The following is a 22,985-nucleotide window of genomic DNA, read 5'->3' on the forward strand; positions in this document are numbered from 1 at the left end:
CTGTTGCCAGCAGGCCCGGTGCCGTGTAAACCTCCCCATGATCAAAAAAGCCAAAATTCCGCTGATGGCACGAGCCCCTGAGCCACGTGTTGATCAGGTGTGTTTTCCTGCTCCTTTCAGTATTCTTCCCTGCCACTGTAGGGATAGAGGAAAACACTACCTGTGCTCCTGATCCTTCAACCAGTCGCCCCAGTGCCCTGAAGTCCCTTTTGATTGCTTCAGGACTTCTCTCTGCAACCTCATCACTGCCAGCCTGTATAACCAACAGCGGGTAGTACAGATGCCTAAAGCTTCTGGAACTAGTCTCCCAGGCTGCGAGGACCCTCCTGTGGCTGCCTAGGCTGTCTCAGCCAAAGGCTTCCAGGCTCCCTGTTAGGAAGACCTTGGGGGCTGTGTTAGGGCATGCTTTCACTTTGGCTTCCACAGGGGAGTCCCTGAGCAACAGCCTGCAGAAGAGACAGCAGCCAGTCCGCTCCATTTTGGAAAATGTAAAATTTTAGGCAGCAGCTGCCCCTAAACTTGCTCTGCAGCTCAGCTTTTTATCTTCTTCTGTGTTGAAAGGAAAAAGGCTCACCTTTTCCAGCTGGGGAAAATCCATGCTTCAGACTAGCTCTGGTCAGCAAGCATGTCACTGTCCCCTGTCCCCCCCACCTCCCCTCCCTCAGACTTCACCTGCCTGAGGAAGGCTCCTCTGAGAAGACAGCTTGTGTCTAGGAAAATGTTTCTTTGTAGAGCTGGGATTATTCTTTTAAAGCCCAAAAGCTGGGTAAGACTGAGGGGGCAGAGGAGGGCAAGACTGTGAGGAGATCTAGAGCAGAGGATAGACTTGCGGTACAAACCTGGTTTTGCATTTTGCTCTGAAGAAGCCATATGTCCCCCTGACTCCTTGCATAGCGCTCAGGGCTACCACATAAAGTTGACAGCAAGGCTGAAGCTCCCTTATTTGCAGCACGAGGCTTTGCACAGATTTTGCACAAGCACAGAAAGTCCTAGTAGGTTTGGCTCGAACAGCCAAATCATCTCTTACAGGGTCTATGCAAGCACTTGCATTTTTCACCTACTCTTGTTGCTTGTATTCTTTGGCATTTGCAGATCAGGCTGTAAATAAGGTTTGGCATAATCTTCCTTCTTTCCACTGTGTGATCATAGTGGTTGGTTTTTTTGGGGTGGTGGTGTGGGATTGGTGTTTTGTTTGTTTATTTTAAAAACACCTCCCTTCTCCCCCCAGTTTCTTAAAAGATCCTGGGGACTGAGACAGGGACGAATGGATGTGGTGGAAGTATGCAGCATCATCTGGGATTGTATCTCACTTTAGTTACTTAATTAATCCAGTGCTCTTGTTGTTATGACACTTTCTCCTGGACACTCTCCTGGAATTGCTCTACTTCTAGCAGGCAGGATTTCACCAAGACCAGCAGAGGCACATAGCTCAGTCGGGAACTGTGATGGCTGGTATGTTTTGCCTTTTCTTAAGTCAGGGGAGGCAAACAAGAAATTCTTTGTTGCTTTGCCCAGATTGGGGAACTAAAATTGTCTTGCCCCTGTTCAGAAGAAGATGTCAACCTGAAGTAAGGAGAGAAAAAGATTTCTTAATTTCTTTGTATTCAGGCCTCCTCCAAGGTAAAGAGCTCATCTTATACCAACTTCTTAAAAAGGTTGCTCATGCCCTGTCAGCTCTCCCCACTCAGGTGCTTGCTGTGGAACTAGAAGATCAGTGTTCTGCTGCAAACAGCCTGTTAATGCCTTTTTAAATTTTAATTATTACATTGTCTATGATGAGTCTATTCCTTTTTGGGGGGTGGGGTGTGTGTGTGAAAAAAAGCTGTGTTTCTACTCAGTGTCTTTTTCTCAAGTTTTCCAATGGCTGTGAACACTTACTACCGGCAACACACTCTCAACGTTCCCCTTCTTGAAATGCCTAAAGCAAAGGGTTTCCAGCAGGAGCAGGTGCTTGAAATTTTCACCTAGCATGAGTCCTCCTTAGATGCTGCAATAGTTTGCTTAGAAGGATCAGCTGTGTGAGCCTGCGGTCTATGCTTGATCTGCAACTGCTGCTGAGGTAAGCACCTAACTGAGCAAAGCTACCAGGCTTGCTAGAGATGCATTGATGAAATCTCTACAGTGGGTTGAAACTTAAGCAGTCTATTTGCTAGTAGAATGGTCTCCCAGGAAGTGGGAGCTGCTTCTGTAGAAGACATGACTTTTCTTGCTTAAATGTGAGTCTATGCCTTGATGACAGTATACATGGAAAAAAAAATGTGTCCTTGAAAAGGCCTTCCTCTGAAGAACATAGAGCACCTACCCTTTTAAACAGTTTAGGGAAGAAGCTTGTGAGTATCTTGGGGAGTAGGTAAGTGAGAAGATAAGATTATGTACAAGAAACATTCTTATCCAACAACAAAATGAATACATGGAAAAAAAAAATGTGTCCTTGAAAAGGCCTTCCTCTGAAGAACATAGAGCACCTACCCTTTTAAACAGTTTAGGGAAGAAGCTTGTGAGTATCTTGGGGAGTAGGTAAGTGAGAAGATAAGATTATGTACAAGAAACATTCTTATCCAACAACAAAATGAAGACGGGCATGGTTTGTGGGCCTGATAGAAATAGGAAAGCAGATACCTTTCAGAGCAAGAGTTACAACTGACTTTTAAAAGGCTGCAAGAAATAGGCTGAGGTCTACAGGTTAAACGCTGTTTAAAACTCTTATGTGACGTTAAGAATGAAGTCGCACATGAACACTTCATTTATAAAGCGTTAAAAGGCTTATCTCAACAGATCCATCAACAGCCTGGATCATAACCAAATTTCTCTATTCAAATTCTCTACCACATAATTTTCATTGTGTGCAAGCCGTACGCTGTAACGGTAGCTGTGCGGCCAGCCTGTTGTGACCTGTCACCTGACCCACCACAGGAAATAAAGACCGTATTTTTGCTAATGCCTGTCCTTGCCCAGAGCAGTAAGAGTGAAGGATGCTTCTGGCCCTCATCCTAGCTTGGAAATCAGTGCTCCCTGCAGTGCTTATTTCTCTGAGTTTAAAACATTAAGAGCATGTTCTCTTTTTTTTCTCTCCCCAGATTTACCACCATTACTAGTTGTGTTGCAAAACAAAGGAAACCTGCAGGAGTCAAGACGCAAACCTGAGCAGGCATCATGTAGTTGCAGTGCAGATTACAGTCAAATTACCACAGAGGAGTGCAGCTGTCAGTTTCGGTTAGGGAAGTCTATGAAAGTACTCCCTGGTCTTGAGGGCTTATAACTTGGTGAAGGGTGCAACAACCTGAATTTTGTAGGAAATCTTATAATCGGGTTGCTTTAATTCAGAGTGCGTGCCCCCCATACACATCTATTTTTGTGGGGAGATGGGGTAAGAAGAATAATACATGTATGCCAATTTGGAACATACCTTTCAGGTTTGAGCTTTGTGCTGTTTTGTTTTTCTCTCTTTTTCCAGATGAGGGTTGTGCTCCTTAAGTAACTTAATGCTTCTGAGAAATGCCACTTCAAACCTGCTGCTCAGGTCATTACAGATTATTTATCCTACATTAGCAAACTGCTAATTTGGAGGTTGCTTTTCAGTACCTTTAGTCTTAACATGTGCAGACTGTTAACCAGAGAAAAACATGTCAAGTACACATACATACACACACACTTAAAACTAAGGTGTTTATTACATGCTAATTTTACCATAATCAGCGCTGGCAGAGAGGACGCCTCTCCATTGCAGTGTAACCAGACATATGCATAGTGTCTTGGAATTTCTTCACTCTCAGCCACGTGCTACCTATTTGAAGGATCCCCAGTCTGGGAACTGGTATCACTGCGCTGAACACCTACGCTCACTGTAGCAATGTAAACACGGCCAAAATTCAAAACCCGAGGCGTGCAAAGAATTTCAGCATAGAGAACTTTGTGAAAGGTTTTTGTGTGAGATTTAATCAACATACACACCTACTTCTTTCCTTAAAAGATCATTACGAGCCTCTGGAAAAGGAGTGTTATCGAACAAACTTAGATGCTTGGCTTCTGTCCTCACCATTGTTGTTGCTGGCAGACATACCGAAATGATGCAGTATATTTAAAGGAGGCCAAATATATCCTTACTGGCATGTAAAGGAAGTTTCCACAAAAGTCATGCAAGAGAAAACACTGAGCGCAGAGATCCGTTCTGCTGTGTCTGTGCAATGTTCATCCAAATGGCTTACTCGTGAGAAAATAAATAGTGCTTTATAACACCTTTCAGCTAAGAAAACAGGGCAATGGTTGAATTTAAAAGTGTGAGGTACAGGAAAACTTCTCATGGCCAAATGTGGTCTGTGACAGTCCATCAATGCTTGCTGTATTACTGTTGTCATCTTCATTTTTCTGTGCTTCAGAGTGAGCAATCAGCTATCCTGTAACCAAAAGAAAAGAGGCACTTACATGCTAGCAAAGATGGTCAATAAAAGCATGAGGCTTTGGAAGTATAAACTTTATGGGTGACAGCAACAGAAATCAGACCACTACCCTGCCCTAGCCTGGACTCGTATGTTTATCAGAATGCTAGTTCTTGTGAATCTAACATGGAGCCCTGAACTGTGCATTGCAAGGGTACAACAGCACAGCATTTGGTCAGATATCCACCAGGCTATTTTAATGATTTTCGAAAAGTGCCCAACTCCTACAAGCACATACTGACACCAAGAGCCAAACCCCCAGTTACAGTGTTAGAGTAAATGCACACTGCAGTGTAGAAAATAGGTATCTATGGATGATTTGGCATTCTTCTGAAAGTAACTCTTGTGCAAGAAGCAATGGCAAATTTGAATGAAAAAGCACCCTGAAATTCATAAAATAACCTTATGAGACCTCAGACTCTAGCAGATTTTAAACCGTCTTGGCTTCTTCTGCAGCTCACCTCAGATTCTTGTCTTTCTGGGAGGGTTTCTATTCCGTTGTGATCCTGTATGTGTTGTGGGGCCTCGGCTTCTAGCTCTATATCAGCCTGCATGTTAGGCTTTTCGTTCTCCCATTTTGCGAAGCCTTTGTTCTTCCCAGCTTTGCCATGGAACTTGGACTTCATTTTGGGGAAAGTATGGGAACCTGAGTCATTCCAGCCTGGCTCATGCCACAGTGGTTCTGTCTGTGTTGCTTGGCTGGTGGTCGCCCTCTGCAGCCGCACCGAAATTTTCCGTGAAGAGCCAGTGACGAGGGTGATAGCTCTGCCATCGAGGTCCTGGTGTTCCGCAGCAACACTGGGAAATTCAAATACTTCATCTTGGACTGAAAGAGAGGGTGGAATTGTTTATTTCCAATATTCTGCTTCAAGATCTGTACAAAAAGATAACTTAAGTCTGGGGCGGGGGGGAGGTAACCCCCTATACGAAGCAGTGGTATAATTAGCAATATCCATATGCTGCTTGGAAACTGACTCTGGCCTTGTGTGTGCACATTTCCTTCTTCCTCCATCTGCACGCTCAGGGGATAAGGCAGAGTTAGAATTGTGCCCTATGCCTCCCAGCCCCTGCCCCTAAGTGGCTGATAAGGAGAAGTACAATTTCCCTAATCATAATTTTATTTCTTTTCAGCTGGGATAGGGGTGCCAGTATAGAGGATAGGGAGCCTCAGGCAGGAGACTAAGGCCATCACTGCAGAAAGGGATGTTGTAATCCGAGCACTGAACACAAGCCACAGTGCAGTGGAAAGTATGTGTGCTGCTCTGTGCGTTGATATAAAGGAAAAATTAAAAATGGCAGAAGGACACTGGCTGTTAGAGAGGATTCCAGAAATGGTTTAAAATAGGAACAGAAGTGCTCTCACCTGGAGGCAGAGATGGACTGCTAGGCAGAGAGCCATGGTTGCTGCCTACTGAGGTTCCTCTGGAAAATTTCCTGCACGCCAGCACAAGCAGGTCTCTGCATTGCTTATGACAGTTGGCACCACAATCTGTAAAGAAAGGAATTGTCAAGTCACCAAATGGAAAGCCACAACTATCTGGTAATCCCTCAGGGCTATTAGCAGACACATACCAGGAGGGACTTTGAAGGAACAAATACTTTGACAGAAGGTGCGAAGGGAGTTACAGAAATGGATCATTTGGTGTGAAGAGCGTTACAAAAAATGGATCATTTCCATGGCAGCCATTAATAGAAATCTGGCAGCAGAAGGGAAGAGAGGGATGATACTTTCATCAGAAATTAGTTTCAAGGAAGAGACCTGGAATTACTGGTATGATCCTGTGTATGCCACGCATAAAGCCTCTGCTCCACTGCATGAGTCTCCAAAAGAAGGTGTTTTGTTTTTTTTTTTTAATTGACCCAGCAGGGCCCATTATAGCAAACACACTTGGTCAGAAGACACTGGAGCGTCCATACTCTGAGCCTCTGGAAGGACAGCTGGAGGTTGATGTAGACCACTGTAGGTTAAAACTCGTCTAAGTAGCTCAGCAAGCAACATCAGTACAGAGTAAGCTCTGTGGATGTGTATCATCCACCTGGATGAAACTGGCTGAGTGCCTGCACAGCTAGCCTCTGCTGGGCTTTGCATCACTGCAGATACACTCATCACTAGGTACATTTATCTGAAGTGTGACTGCAGTACGGATCTTACCTGCAAGGAAGGGCCAAAAGGTGGAAGATGTGTGCCCCAAACACAGGGTCTCTCTCCTCTGAGTCCCTTGCCCTTGTTTGAAAATTTCCGTCTCCCTTGTTTCTCTGTTGCTGCTCCATGACCTAACATTTTGTTCTAGGTGAGCCATTGCCAAAGCATTGTGTTTATAACTCTCTGCTAAAGGAACCATTCTGCTCAGGGCAGCAACTCTAGCATGATGGGTGAGGGTTCTGGTTTCTCCCATCACCTTGTTCATATGACTAATACAGAAGTACCTGCCCAGCTGTGGTTTTGTCTGCCCTAAAGGTAACACCCTCCCCCCCCAATACAATAAAGATCTCTCTTGGCCATGGAGAACCTCTTTCATCACTTGTAGGCCACACAGTCTAGCTTTATCTCATTATCCACAGTGCTGGGGTAAGCAGCAGACCTGAACAGATGAACTCCCTCCTTCCCCCTGCTAGCACAGTGTCAGAGGTTCAAAACAGAAGATGACAGCTCTGTGCTCAAAGGCAGAAATCATCCCTAATGGGTGCAGCACTCTAGTGATGCTGGCATACGGAGCAGCTGGTACCTGCTGCAACGAAGGGCAGGCACTAATAACACTTGTTGACCACTGTAAGATCTGAGCAAGCAGCTCTGCTCTCTTACTCTCATGCTCCGTTGCCTATATTTTGACTCCACAGAACCACTTTTGCTCTCTCTCCACTGGGCCACTGTTAGAAGCAACGATGCAGGACAGAGCTCAGCTTTCAGATCTCAAGTTGAGTTTACAGGGCTGCTGTGACAAAACCCTATCAACCTTCCCTCATCCTACCAGTAAAAGTATAGACCGCAACTAGCCCTTTCGTAGCTGCTCAGATGACAGTAATCAGGTATAGCTGAATTAAATACATTGGTTTAGCCATGGACATTTTCCCTGCCCCTCTCTGAGGAAGAGACATTCATGGGTGGAGAGGGAGACAGGAATACAGTGTATCCCAAAAAACAATCCTGCCAATTCTTCACCCTTCTCCTGGGAGCCAGTGTAAGACTAAGGGAAAAGAGTGCATTTAAATACAACTATGAAGCCCCAGTGTGAATGTTCCCCTGTGAATAATTGAGATAAAACTACAACTGTGAAAATCAACAGTGCCCTTCAGCCAGAGCTGGGCTGCTTGTGAAATAAATAGGCCCAGGACTTTCAAGCCAATGAGGACGACTACAGTGTCATTCTTGGTCTGACCTGCTCAATATGGTGCAAGTATTGCATAAGAAATTAAACAATTTATGAACGCAACAGAGAGGGCTGTAAGAGCTCTAGGATTTTTTTTTAAGTTGAATGTCTGCAGAAGATCGTGCAATGAGATCTGCTGGGCAGTCTAGGAATTAAATATTTCTCTATTTCTAGCTCAGCCACTATTGCATTGCAAAACCAGCTAGGGTTCACTACAGGCATGCGGATGTACATGACAGACAGCATTGCCAGCAGACCTTTTCCTGACCCCAGGTCTCAGCAGATATATTTCAGGATGTCTCGGTGTTAGGATGAGGACACTTGGTTTTCCAAGATGCAAGGTCTTTGCTGGTAGAAAGTGACACCTCATGGAGTCAGTGGCTGCTTTGGACCTTTAGCTCACAGAACTTGTGTGTTCCTACTGGGTGCTATGTCCCCTAATGCAGTGAGGCTTCATAGCTTACCAGCAGCCACTGTTCACGGACAGTACCAAGTGTATAAGCAAAATTTGGATGAACAGATGTCATTCTAGTAAAAAATACAGTTGGCCTACTTGTGCTAAACCCCACCACCTATAGCTTGAAAAATCCATGCAATATTTATTTACCTTTGCATTTGTAGCCTTGTTTGATTATACCCCAGAGCTGCAAAGAAAGACAAAAGAACGTCAAGGAATCAGAAAAGAAAGCCGGAAGGAAAACAAGGTCACAATGAGGAAGTACCAATGGCTACAAAAGCACAAACAGGATACAACTGCTTTTAACACCCTTCCTGTTAGACAGACCTCCCCCTCTAATTGTGATAAGACTTGTGTGGCTTCCCCCTTATTTCTACTACTTAAGTGGGACTACCAGAGAAGGAGAGACACAGATGACATTTGTTTCCAGGAATGGGTGAAAGATTGCCATTATATCAAGCTTACTGAAACTAGCAGAGCACATTCTGCTTTTAGGCTCACTTAATGTTATCTGCGAGGGAATTTCCAGTGTACATCCATTCTCCAGATACATAAATGACCCATGCCATTCAAACACAGCAGAAGAAAACACCACTGGGGATAAAAATTAGGTTCTCGGTTCCCATGCTGGTCCCCAGCACACCCAGCCATAGCAATTGGATTTGTCCACCTGACTTTTTCCATTAAAAAAAAAGGTTGAAAATCGAAACAGGCAGAAAAGCCATTAAATTCCATCTTTGCCTCCTCCCAGAAGCTGTCCTTTTTGATGTACATAACAACCAAATGCTAAACTTCCAGGAGGCAGTGTGTGCAGTCCCACTTTTGGGAAGCTTTCACTGCAACATGAGCAGGATTGCTTGGAAGTAGGAAAATTCCCTAGCGAATTGTTATCTATACACTCAGCAGCACTGTATCTACAGCCATTGCATTATAAAAACAAGCATTTTCACTCTGAGAGGCAGATAGAGGAAGGGGCAGTTTTTCTAGCCCTAGCATTAAACGAAAAAGACTGGGGACTGCAGTGTTTATTTATCCTGACCTCATTCAAAACGTTACCAGGGAGGGTGAGCGCATCCAGGCAGTCAAAACTGCACGTGGCTTCTTACCATATTTATAAGAACCCACGCACAGTGTGTGTGGGGTGAATATGGTCATTAAAGAAATGTTCAAAAGGAAGAGCTGGAGGACATTCAGAATACAAAGGAAAGAGTAAAATAAACAGAATAGGAAGATTCTGGGGGAAAAAAAATCCATACGCTGCAAAAAAGAATTTGCAAGGAAAAATGGGGGCTTGGAAAAGCAAAATAGATTAGACAGGGTGGAAGAAAGGTGAATAAAAGAACAGAAGGGACAACATTGGAAGAAGGGTCCATAGAGAGCCTGCTGCTTGCTCTTTTCCTGCTAATGCCTGTGGTCAGGCAGCGACAGTGGAGTCCCCCAGCCCCCTCTTGGAAAAGCAGCAGCAGGGCTGTCGCTGCTCAGCTTTACATGACGTTTTTCCCAGGTCTCTTTGCCAGGATCACCGTAAGAGACATGGATTGCAGTTTCTTTCATTTAAGCTCTAATCTGTTCCCACTGAAGAGCTTTCTCCTCACCTCAGGTCTGTACCTTCCTCCTACTCAAATTTGGCACCACTGTCGTGATTACACACAGCAGTGAAGCTTAGCTGAACTGCTGTGTCATGAATTCTGACCTAAAGTCAGCTAACTGCTGTGTCATGAATTCTGACCTAAAGCTTTGAATCTGCCTGACACAGCTTTGCTGCAAAGCTGACTTGAGCAAGCTCCAAGGTAAGAGGATCTGTGCAAATCCATATTATAAAGCTCGGTGGGATGTCTGGTCACCTACCCTGCCACGCGGTGCAACTCAAGCTGTGGGACAGAACTGTGGCTGGCCATGGGCATATCAATTTCGTGCTGCTTAATGGCACTAGGTTTTAGCTTGACCTTTAAAGTTCATACCATTTTAATAACAGATATTTTATTGGATACTACAGGCATTGCACTGTTACGTCAATTCATCCTCCTGTACTGTCAGCGCACATTATTTTGACTGTGAATCAGTGCATCAGTTAGAAATTAAGTTTCCACCCATGGATGAGCAGCACTGAAATGCAGAACAAACATGCAGCAGATTTTGTAGTTGGTTCCTGTCCTATCAGTCCAACTCATCCACAGGACAATGCCAATGACTTCAGTGAGTTGACAGGAAAAATGACCTTATTTCCATTTCCTGTACAACCCCTTACTCATTTGTATTCCTGCACTGGATGTAATCAGGGAGACATGAAAAATCCAACAATGGCCAATTAGCAAATTGATGCAGGAGAAAAATATCTGGTGGAGAGGACATTGCAGGGCAGTCCTTGGGCCTTGCTTTGCTATGGAAGCCTTCCAAACATGAACCGGGTGTCACAAACGCAATGAAATCTTCCCAAGGCTGCAGGCAGCCAGAAACAATAGGCTCAGGCCAGTGACCGCCCCTGCCCCATCGGCCTGCTGGAGCTGTCAGCTCAAGAGCCCACCAGCATGCTCCTGAATCAGCATTGACCATGTCACCTCCGAGGTTTTTGCAGTTCTAGCGGAAATAGGTGGAATTCCTTCTTCCCTGTGGCCTTGATCAGCCGTTGTGATAGGGAGCACGAGCATCTGAACAAGACAGACGCGTCACAAAAGAAGCGAGCGGAAGATGGGAGCACAGACAAGAGCAGGAAGACCAGAGCTGGTCTGAGAGGAGGCACGTTTTTGCACTTAGCAGTGCTGTTATTGTTACTTTCAGCCATGAAAAAATATTACTTAGTGGAAAAGTTCACACAGCACAAGCTGGAGACTTTGCTGCTGATAGCAGAGGCAGATCTGTGCTGGAGAGCAGGAACCACGTTCTGAGTTTACACCCTGTACGTGGGCCACACGTAAGCAGAGGACATGGGCCTCTGTCCTTATTGCTTAAGCTGTCTAAATGTGGACATTTGATTTCAGCGGGGTGTGTACATTAATGTAACTTTTAAATCATAGGAATTCCTTTTTCTTTAGTATACTTGGTTTGAAGTGAAAAAGTTGGAGGAGGTTTACAAGCAACACAAATGGTCACAAAAACAATCATTTCCCAGCACTCTAATGAGTGGCATCTGGTAAATTATGGCTGAGACAAAAAGCAAATTAAAAAAAAACATACCTCAAATAAATTAAAAAAAAATCTTATTGTACAGAACTGCTAGAAGCACTTTTGATTTCTTGACCAAATTAGAAGATCTGTTAATTCAATAGAGAAAGGATTAAGGCTGTTATGGCCATTCAGAGAATTATGAACATAGCTATGTTGCCATGTGCAATTTCCTGAGAAAGAACGGCTTTTGCTCCATCTACATCCTCTGTTCCAGACACCCATTTTCCCTTGAGCTTGTTTACATGGGAAATCAAGCCAAATTAAAGAACTTAAGATAAACCAAGTAAGGCCATTCATATGGTCTCTAATACCCTTTAGCTAACATAATTTTATTTTTTCCCCTCAACAGTAATTCTTACAAATGCCAGTATTCAGGAACCACTAAAACAAAACTGGATAGCACAACTACAACATGAGTGAATGTTTTGTGCTTCTGAATGCAATGAGATATTTGGCCAAGAGACTTTAGCAATGCGTGGAGCCAGTTTCACCCTGTCTATGTTAAAGGGTAAAAAATTGTGTTTAAGATATACTATTATTAAAAACATACTTACAAATCCCGCACAGTGCTCGCAGAAAGTTGGTTTAAGATAGGTCATCTCCTGAAAGTTATGAATAAACCCTGGTCCCATTTTACACTGGAACTGTGATTTAGCTCTCAGAAAATAAGCCATCATTTCTTCTTTGCTTATAAGACCATCTCTGTTAGGGGAAAAAAGTATAGATCTGTCACCGCTCACGGCACTGAACAATTCAGGATCTTCTCATTGCAAAAAGCACGCAGCACACAAAGTACAGTCTTTGAAAGAGCTGCAACAGTCCTGGCAGGAAAAAAACCCTTAGAGCCTTTGTGGTTCTTATACTTCATTAAACAGCAAACACTGAACTTATAGCATGGACCTTGGTTTCTCACCTGTTCATGGTATCACAGCACAGACCAGGGCATTAAGTGAAGGGTCTTGACTTACTGCTCACACAGGCCAAGCACTTACGCCCCTGGCTGACCACCAACCTTGACAGCCAAAGAGATTCTGGACAACAAGAATTATCAAGCCCAGCTGGCTAGGAAATATATATTATATATACCTCCTAGAATATTTGTTACCCTCTCCCTGCTACGCACACTCATTTCCCCTGTCCTGTACACAACTTGTTTGTTTCATCAGTCTGATGCCTGGTCTGGATACAGCATCTCCACTACAATTTGACAGTACTCCAGGGGTTTTGACTCAGTCCCAGTAGGAATTCCTCATTAAGCTATTACATAAATGATTTTTAAAGTACCAGGTAAAGCAGGACTCCAACCAGGTGGGCTTATAGAACCGACTACAGCATAAGAAGTTAAATGAGAACAGAATTCAGCCTTCAGTGATCTTCAGTTCCTTAAGTGAGATGTCAGACACAAGAAGCTTGGGAAACATTGTTTCTTCAATACTTGGTTTTCATGAGTTTTTAAATTGAGGAAAATAAAAAAACCACAAAGAAATCTCCAAACTTACTGGTCTTTGTCCAGCACACAGAAAGAGTCCAAAAAGGGGAAGTTGGCAGCTATACTTTCGAAGTCTTCCTGAGAAATGTAGCCATCATGGTCATGATCGTAGTTCCTAAAGACAGACTGTGAAAAAAAAAGAAATAATTGTCCTAATATCTAGCCTATCCTGAATCTATACCAGCTCTTCAACCTTATAACTACATATAACTTAATGTTCAACATTACTAATCAGATGCTCTGCTGTCTTGTTTTATTCCTTTTATTCCTACTTGGTACTTCAGTATACATATTTATTGGACTGTAGGGGAAAAATGGCTAATTTTTAAAGAAAACTTGCCTTCAGTATTTATCTAGTGATGGTCCTCCACAACTTTTTAGGCATAATTATTCGTGCTTTATTTTTCTTCTTTATTGGAAATGTCACTAAAATTCTGTCCCACGTGACATATTCCCTTTGCTTCATTAAGTGTGCTTTTTAATCACAAAAAAAGAAATAAAACAAAACCAACCCAACAGCAGCTTTCCCATGAGTATTTCAGATGGTTTTGGCTTCACTTCTCTTTTAGTTGGTCACCTCTGCTCTGCCACAGTACTGTTTCAATCTGATTTGTTTACTAATACTTCGATATCCAGATCACAAGCACTTTGTATCTAACAACCATTCCCTCCCATCAACCCACCCCAGCTTGTCACTAAGTAAAAACAGACATGGGATCAAATTTAAAAGGTTGCATAAAGTGATGGAAGCCCTCCTTAGCTGCTAAGGGATTGCTACATTCTGTCTTACTGATTGCAGAGATGTGCAAGGGGTGTTAAAGCTACGTGTGATGCTGATGGGAAAAACATGAGTGTCAAAGCCAACATGACTATCTGAAAGACACATATTGAAGCACAAACTCTCTCATTAGATTAAGATTTGGTTGACAAAGACAAGAATTTAATGTACTGAGACCTCTGAAAGGTGCTTGCGTTGTCCTTATTTTAATGAGAGCATGATGAAGCCAATTTCTAAGCACCTATCAAATGACCTGTAACCGATGACTGGCAGACCTCAAAAATACATCATCAAGAAGGAACCAATACGCAAACCCAAGTAGTATTCAACACTTTTAGTAATAAAAACAATGCCTTAAAGCACAACTCAAAGCAGCTAGTAAATGAAGAAGATTAGCAAAACGAAGACAGCTGTACAGAGCGGTGTGGGCCTCTTGGTAAGCTGTATCATAACAGCCCCAAGCCATGTTTTAGTCCTGTCAAACTCAAGATCATACATCCTGAACCAGGCCAAAATTGTGGAATGGGGGACTGCATCTCCCCCACCCACAGGAACAAGAACAACCCTCCACCCAGCACATTCTGGAAAGATTAAGGAGTTGCGACAGACTTCCTATTTAAACAAGCTATCAAAGAGAGGTTTGGATGTGGAGTGATTTTTATCAACACATATGGCACTGACGAAAGCAATACAGGAAGAGCATGTGCAGTTCTGGCATCCCACATTAAGAGAAAAATGAAACTTTTTAAAAAAAAGAGCATGTACAAAAAGTAAACCACAAGATATATTTGAAGTCTGAGTGAGAGAACTGAAGACTTTGCTTAAGTTATCTTAACAACATAACCCAAATTAATGACCTGTAACGCAGACGAGGTCAGAATTTAATAGTTCTTCCCAGCCTTAGTTATTAATTTGTAAAAAGTAGAAGGAAATCTTGCTTCATTATCTACAACACATTCCTGGTTCCTCTGCATGCTGCTTACACCACTAAAAGTCCCTTACACACCAGCACAACAGGGGTCAGTCTCTCCAAAGGAACCTGGTAGTGTTTGGTTTTGTTTGCATTACCTAATACGCCACCTTCCAAACTGAAGCTGGAAGATCCCAGCTATAATTCTTCATGACTTCATGCCCAGATTTTTAAAGTGACACCAAGACAGTGCTTTCTTTACCATATGTAGTGTGCTCTGGACAGTCAAATGACAGCAAGTTGAAAACCAGAAATAGGGTTTCCAGAAACCTTCTCTGGACCTAGTAACGCGTGAGTCCTTGTTTCTGAGCATTTTTGTTTCCAGCTGTCTGGTACCAGACATAAACTGGGTGACTAGAGCTGCGAAAAGTCAACTTTGCCCTCTGAATTTATATTTGCTAATCAAACCTATTGAACAGCAGCCAGGCTTTGTATGCTCCTGGAAGTTTGCTCCTTTGTATCGAGAAACCTGCTTACTAATCCCATCACTGATTGCAGGAATAAAATAAATATTTCTGAAAGTATCAATAAAGGCTCAAATTTGTTATCGGATGTCTGAAATTCATCCCAACCCTAACAATCTCTTGAAAAGCTTGAAATTAATTATAATGATGACAATATCAAAGCTATTGTTCTCTTTGACCAGTATATTCTTCCAAATACTTACATCCACCAGCTTTCGTATGTGCTTGTTAATGACGGTAGGGTCGGGTTTTGGTACCACTCCAGATGCCCACTCCAGTGGCACTACTGGCTTGTTAGGGGTCGTCGGGGAGGTAGGCTGCTGAGAGATGGATCAGAACACAAAGATTTTAAAATCTGAATTATGAAGTTGAATTTCCTGCTAAAAGCAGCTCTATATGTCAGAGCTACAACCACAAACTACTGGAGTCCCCGTGCTGTAAAAATGTGCTTAGCAAAACATCAGGCAAGGTTTTAAAGGGTTGCTTGCCCCTGCTAACAGCTTCAGTTGGGCTCTCCGTGGCACCTCGCAACTACCCCGGCAGCAGCAGTGCCCAGCGAGCTCAGAAGCAAAACCAGGCACTTTCCTCACTGTTGTCTCCAGAGGGTTCAACAGCAACAAGTCTCAGAGGAAGGGGGAAGGAAGGAGAGCCTCTGGACACGGCGGGCATCAGAAATAGGCAAGCCCAGAAACCTGCTTTTCTCCTTCCTGGTACGGCCCCTGAGGAACTCGCCAATACGATGCAGCCTGGCCCCAGCACCCTGCCGGAGGGACCGTGCCCAGGAGCCACCCGAGGGACTGTGGTGGCCTGGATAAGTTAATTCTCCTGCTCTGTGTGGCACCAAGAAGAGGGCAGGATGCAGAAGCGGGGACAGGATTGTGCTCAGCCATCCCACTGGTTTCCAGCCAAGACGTGCTATGACGACATGGCAGGGAAATGCCAATGCTGTAGTGGAACAAGAGCGAAATCTTTCCGGGCAGGGACAGGAGCAAATTTACAGTAGGCCTGGATGCACAGCTTAATTCATCTAGGCAGCCTGAGCAGAAAGGGGCTAACCTTTGACTTGCTCTCCTGATAACACCAGCTAGACTATTTTATTTTGAAAACAGCTTGGTCTTGATGAAACGGTAGCTGACAGCTCACTTGATGCACAGAGCACACCGCCCGACTCCCTCCACGCCACTACGGTGCTTTGGGAGAAGCTCTGGCATGCAGCTTGGCTTGTTCAAGTAGAAAATATAGGACAAACCTGAACACAGTTTCGGGTAAGGCTTCAAAAACCACCAGGCAGCATGAAAAATGCTGCAAGGCGTACTGGCCTTCTCCTGCATCTGCCACTGGACAGCCAGCAGGTGAAGCAGTGTCAAGCAGAAAAATTTCAGCATGGTTTGGATCAGAAGGGAGATGGCCCACAGGCTCAGAAGGCCCCTGTATTAGCTGATGAGCAAGAAATCTGGGTCCCATCTGTCTCCCTCTGATATGCTGTGAGTTGAGAGGGAGATCATTAAGCCATCTAAAAATGTTACAGTTATTATTGTGTATAACAAAGGTATTGTAGGCTTTGACATTGAGATGAAAAATGGTCACAAGGTCATACTCTACCATGTTTGGTAGGGAAAAAAAAAGAAGGATGTGTCAGTGGGTTGCTTTATTCATTTGGCTTTTCCTTATTCAATTGTCTGAACAGCTTTTATCGGTTCCTCAATGGCTCTTGACTCATTATACAAATCTACACAGGTAAGTTTAAGGAAGAAAAAAGTCCCTATATCCACAGAATTCAATTCCAACAGGAAATACAGTGAACCTGGACATCCAGCTCTATATGCCAAAAGCACTTACAGAATGTTCTAATCCTAAAATTAATGTCACCACACAGTGATGGACCAACATGCTGGCAAGTGGTTTTGCTCTAAAAATATGCAGAAATGCAGCAATCTTTTAGAGATGACATGTTACATGATAACATGCAACATGCCAGTATTGTGATATTCTTACAGCTATGGTCAGAGAAGAAATTTGAAATGTGCCTTCTCTTAAAAAAAAAAAAATCTTAGACTAAAGGGACTCAAAGCATCAGTGTCAAAGTGTCAGAGTGGTGCTAGACTACCAAGTCCTCACAGAGAGCTTTTAACTCCTGCTGGTCCAAGTGCAAAACGGCAGAAAGAGACTGAATCCTCTGGAGCATTCCTCTTTATTCTGGGCTATTTAATTTGAAGCCTCATTCAATTTTTATGTTTTTTGACAAGCTGCAAGCTTCATGTTACTGCCCACTAGCCAAAGGGAAATGTCAGTTCCTCCTATTTCACTCATAGACTCGTATGAACAACCATAATTTTATTTATGTATTTGAAATGCATGCTACGAGGACAGGTACTAAGCAGTGTCCAGAGACTACCTAGCTGAATTTATTCAATGTTCAGAAACACTGTATCTGGTCATGCTGTTTGTGATTCTGCCTGTATCTCCTGGCTGTTTCACCAGCACAGGGCTAATGGTATCGTAGACTGAAAAAGCATTTTCAGATGGATGCAAACATCTGCGTATTTTGGCGTTGAAATAAATTCTACTCAAAAGCAATAAATCTATGTAAGTGTGTCTTCAGTGCCATAACTGTACCAGGCAGAGTTGTCTTCTAGCCAATAGCTGTACTAGCAAAAACTCCCAACAAGAAGGTAACTAACGTGCAGGGAAAAGCAGAACAGTGTGACAAGGAGACGCTATACTACAACTGGCGGTCAGTCTTCAGTATTTTTTTAGGCTGCTACATTGACTGAAGAGTCTCCTCCCAGTTTTAGCAGAATGAAAGTTTTGCTCAAGTCCCTGTTGACAGCAGACTTGTATGCTAACAGATCAGCTCCACTTTTGCCTCAAAAATGACTGCAGCAGCATGAGGCACTTCCTCTGCAGTGCACCTGCACGGGAGTTGTACCCGTACAACAATAAATCAAGGAGCAGTTGGAATGATATAACTGTGCTGTCATGTTGCCTTTGACAAATTTTTCCACATACAAAAGCTCTACAGATTCTTTCCCCTCTAATATAGCTTGTGTGCTTTGGCACTCCATCAAAGAGAAGTACGCTTCAAATAGTCCGGCTTCTGTCGATTCAGCTGTAGCTTTTTACCCATCAGTGTGCTGCAACAGCTCAATGTCACTGGTTATTCATTGATCGTTCTGCAGAAGTCTCCCACAATTGCTGGGTACTGTTAAAGTTTACAGCACTGTTTATATTGCTTTTGTCCTTCTTAAAGCTCAGGCTGGAGATCAAAGTGGCAACGTGATAATTTTCTTCATTTACAGTAGTGGCCCATTGGTCCTTCCACAGCATAGAGCTGTAACAAATCAGGTTTGCTGGCAGTCATGGGAGCACGAGGGAGCCAGAATTACTGCGATAAATGGGAACTGTTGTGGTCAAAGCATATCCAACAAGGACTGGAGACTCAGTAACGAAATCCCAGGTGTTCAAACTGAGTTAGTGTTGACTATGGAAATATTCAATAGCTTCCTTACTATTGTTCATTATCCACCATTGAAAGCACACACACATAGTCCTCAGACTGGTCTCCAAGAGTGATAAACTATCTCAAAACCCAGAGAAGCCCTATAATTGGAAATGAAGGGGTTCTGCTTCCTTGCTTGCTTTTAAGAATACTTCAAAAACGTAAAAAGCACTGCAACGAATCACCTCGGACTACTGGACTCTGGTCTCACACCCTGCTAAGCATTTCCAGCCACCCTTAGTTTCTGCTGATGTCAGACTTGAGAGGGCTCAGCCTGAGAGCATCACGTGCTGCATATGACAGGTAATAAGGATGTTAATGCACTGATGAAATGCTCAGAGGGAAGAGGAGTCCCCAAACTTTGGAAACAGAAGAGAGAGTAATACATTAAATGAAATTCAGCTATCAATGAGAAGATTTATCTATATCCTCAGACTTGAAAAGCATAATGAAAAATGCATCAATGCAGCATTATCTTTAGTTGCACATACTAAAAAAATGTAGTATCTATTCTGAGGTGTTTAAACACTGCTTGAGAGCCCAGGATACAGCCAATTCTCCATAAGCAAACAGTTTTTAAAACACTACAGCTAATGCTGTGCCTTACCTAAAACAAATCTTTGGACTCAGTGTTGTTTTATAAAACTGCACTAGCATCCAGAAAATGAAGTAAGGATCACACAATAAATAATTCATGTAAACTTACAAAGGATATCTTCACATAAAGCAGAACTGTGTTTTCCAGGACTTGCAGAGGTTTTGTTGAAAAATAATTAATATTGAAGTCTGGCATGTTTCACTATTTACTTCTCCCAATATGCACTAAAACCTATAAAGAGTGACTGTGTTTACTATACAAGCATAAAAACTAAAAAGCTTTATGTGAATACGATTAAGGAAACACATTAACTGTATCTTCACATAAAGCAGAACTGTGTTTTCCAGGACTTGCAGAGGTTTTGTTGAAAAATAATTAATATTGAAGTCTGGCATGTTTCACTATTTACTTCTCCCAATATGCACTAAAACCTATAAAGAGTGACTGTGTTTACTATACAAGCATAAAAACTAAAAAGCTTTATGTGAATACGATTAAGGAAACACATTAACTGTCATTTAAAAATTTAATCAACTGCATGCAGACAAAATAAGCAATAAGTCAAAATGCAGTAAAAGATGACCTACAGATTTGGAGTTCCTTGGTTCCAGCACCAGCGAGAGCTTGTAGATATCATCCTCAGTGTGATAGAGGTCCAGGGACAGCTATGTGTGAGAAAGAGGGAAAACCAGTAATATTTATTAGACTGGGTTGGATATGACAGGCTTGTAAGCAGACATATACCTCCCACTGAAGCTAAAAAAAAAATTTTGCTACTCAAGAGCTCAGGATACACACCAAAGCTGCGTGCAGCTGCTGGGAAAGCAGCTTTTCACAGAGCTAACGTAACCCAGGCTGGTGAGCACACGTTGCTGCTCACGCCTGTACCGAGCCGAGCAGGCGCTGTACTCGAGGGCTGTCACAATCTGCATCCCAACATGTCGAGTGAGAGAGGCTGCGTGCTGACCTTCTCCAAAGAGGGACATTGGCACCAAAGACCACCCTTATGCAAAACACTTTCTTCTAGCAGCTCAGTGGTAATGAGAGATCTCAGAGAAATAACCTGGTGAATACAAAAACTGCAGGGAAGAAGTTGTAAAGGGGCTAGGCTAGAAGGACTTCAGACTGTGTTCTGGACAAATTTTGTTCCTGAAGAAGGGCCAGAGTACTGCAGCTCTTCCACAGAGATCAGCCCGTGCAGCAATAGCCTCTCTGGAAAGCCCTGGGCACTGCCACAGGCCCAGGAGACACAGGCCAGGTTTGGCACCGCTGTTGATGCAGCAAAGTGCTCCCTGAAGAGCAATCCGAGTTACTTTAGCCCAGCTTGGCCTGTTCCTGATCCCCTCTCAGCAAGTAAGGCAAATTCCCTTTCAGCTTCTGTTTTTAGATAAATGAAAGATTTTTCTTTCATGTTCTCATTCTTTTCCCTAGAGGTTTTAATGAGGAAAAAGAAGGGGCATAAATACACTTAAAGTAAGATGAATCTGTTTGTTTTTACTTTGGCAGCTGGGGTCTTGAGCCGATGCAGGTTTGCAGTAAACTCCTCCTCTTCTGGAGTGATGAAGGACAAAACTAATCAACACTGTGGCTAATGTTTTGCAATGAGAGGAAACGAACATTGCATGTTTCCTGTGATCATGTCCCTACGTTAATTGGTTTTGGAGTAATTGACATGATTTGAAGTTATCATCTATCTTGCAAATCCCCAATTAAGCTAAGATTGAGTTAAAAGGATGTTTCCCAGCCGGCAGATAGAATTACTACTGACTAAATGACTGTGACAGAAGGTTATTTTTAGAGAACCTGAAGTGCTGAATTAGTAACAAGCAGGACCAGCGACACCGCACTGCAGAACCACCTCTAGGAACCACCTTCTTTTAGGCAGAATTTCGTGCAATGAGTAAGACAGGAGTTGTGCCCTTTCCTCAGATAGGTACACATCCCAGAGCGAACACATGGCTTTAGATGGCTGGTTATTACATTATTCATTTTGTCTAGCTGTAACACTATGCTGATTTTTGCGCTTCATAATTTGGTTATGGGCACCAGTGAAAGCCTGAGCATCCTTGCAGGTTCCTTCACCCAGCCGGCATGCTGCTGTCATGGGGGAATGTAAGGACCTGTCCTAAAGAGAACGTAGATCCAGTAACTGCTGTAACAAATATTGTTCATGTACTTAGTTATTCAGTGACTGTATTCTTAGGTTCCTTGGTGGTATAAAATAAACAGAACTCAGTTGGAGCACATGATATTATCAGGTCAGGCTGGGACTGACAGCAGAATTGCTAGTTCAAAAGGCCTTGCCCTGTTCCTACTAAAGAGCACAGTTTTCTCAGCAGGCCAGATGAGCAGGGTGTGGGTTTGGGGATGGAAATGCATTAGTATTTACTGAGCAAGTTTGTATCTCCCCCTCCCTGAATTATTAAGCAGCAGTTATAACTTCATTAGGCACAATGTGTAAGCACACAGTGGACAAGGTATTGTCTAGTACAAAAGTTTCAAATACTAGCAAAAAAATTACAAGCATGATGACTCTGCAGTTATATAAGCTCTCATTTTATATTTTATTTACAGTTTTGCTCTGATGGATAAAGGTGCAATAAGAGTTTTCCTAGGACAACCTTTACAGCGGGTGGCAGTTTCCATTCTAATTTGACTTTCATTGCTGTCCTATTTTTCCAAGCATTTGGGGGGGATTGAGGAGGGTGGGGGAGTGATCAGGAAGGCACGGCTTTTTTTTTTTGTAAGTAGAACTTACCGAAGTTAGGGATGGTGACTTTCAATTTGATTGTTTAGATATTTCTCATTCTCTTCACTAGACTGTACAAATGACTGGGACTTTCCAGTCATTTGCATACAGTCTCGGAACAGGGTAGATAAATAGCTGTTGAGACCTAAAAATAGTGGGGGGAAAACTGGTGGCACTAAATAAGTTCTAATGCAGTTAGTATAAATACACTGTAGTCTAGTTGAGAGACTGAGATCCACCTCCAATCCACAGAAAGTGATGAAACATTTACCCACAGACTTTTATTCACATTGTGAAATAAAAACAATGTAGAAATACTGCACAGCAGGTAAGGAAATCCCTTAAGCATCCTTAGCAAATGTAAGTTTTCTAATGATGAAAATGCCATTAGAGCTATTATTCCTCTCTGGTGCGCTGCCAAGCTCGTGCTTAGGTCCTCTTTTACTACTTCTACTTCTTAGCTCCAGGTTTCAGATGCCAGGGACTGGTACAGAACCAGGTACAGAGTCAGTGGAGATGGAGCGAGTGTGGCCAATAAGGCAGGAAAGGAGGAAGAACCACACAGACTAAGAGCAAGCATGCACTAAGAAGTGAGTCCATCTTCGTGTAACACACTCTGGCTCACCGGCAGCTGAGTTGCGGCACGTTTACCTCTCTTGCCCATATAACTCAGACTCATTTACACATGACAAGGGAGGACTTGCATCACTAGAGCTCCCTCTCAGCTTTTGCAATCTCCTATGCAGGTAAACCTGGCATCTGTCTCACTGCCCTCCATACAGCAAACCTTTGCCTTATTTGTGGCATGTTAACTTCCATGCAAAATATTGGCTTCTTTCAGCTACTTGTTTAAAGCTCAAATTCTGTGAGCTAGAAGCTGGTTTTTTTATGCTGACAATAAGATTGGGGGGGGGGGGGGGGGGGAGGGGAATTTGAGGGAAGGGAAGGGAAGGTGAGAGAAGGGAAGGGAAGGGAAGGGAAGGGAAGGGAAGGGAAGGGAAGGGAAGGGAGT

At 43.2% G+C, this 22,985-nt stretch overlaps 1 protein-coding gene across 1 annotated transcript in view; it reads right to left on the minus strand.

The window, feature by feature from the left end:
- Positions 1 to 3,928: 3,928 nt before the first annotated feature.
- The window catches only part of RASGRP3 (RAS guanyl releasing protein 3), a 32,232-nt gene continuing 13,175 nt past the window's right edge, over positions 3,929 to 22,985 (minus strand). The window contains exons 9-16 of the mRNA XM_009283776.1: positions 19,812 to 19,889; positions 15,331 to 15,447; positions 12,926 to 13,041; positions 11,981 to 12,128; positions 8,412 to 8,448; positions 5,800 to 5,925; positions 4,898 to 5,262; positions 3,929 to 4,394 (exon numbers count right to left, since the gene is read on the minus strand). Of these exons, the coding sequence (XP_009282051.1) occupies positions 4,386 to 4,394; positions 4,898 to 5,262; positions 5,800 to 5,925; positions 8,412 to 8,448; positions 11,981 to 12,128; positions 12,926 to 13,041; positions 15,331 to 15,447; positions 19,812 to 19,889 (996 nt within the window). The 3' untranslated portion in view covers positions 3,929 to 4,385. The remainder of the gene's footprint in view (positions 4,395 to 4,897; positions 5,263 to 5,799; positions 5,926 to 8,411; positions 8,449 to 11,980; positions 12,129 to 12,925; positions 13,042 to 15,330; positions 15,448 to 19,811; positions 19,890 to 22,985) is intronic.

Source organism: Aptenodytes forsteri, unplaced genomic scaffold (genome assembly GCF_000699145.1).
Source record: "Aptenodytes forsteri isolate BGI_AS27 unplaced genomic scaffold, ASM69914v1 Scaffold309, whole genome shotgun sequence".
Lineage (NCBI taxonomy): Eukaryota > Metazoa > Chordata > Aves > Sphenisciformes > Spheniscidae > Aptenodytes > Aptenodytes forsteri.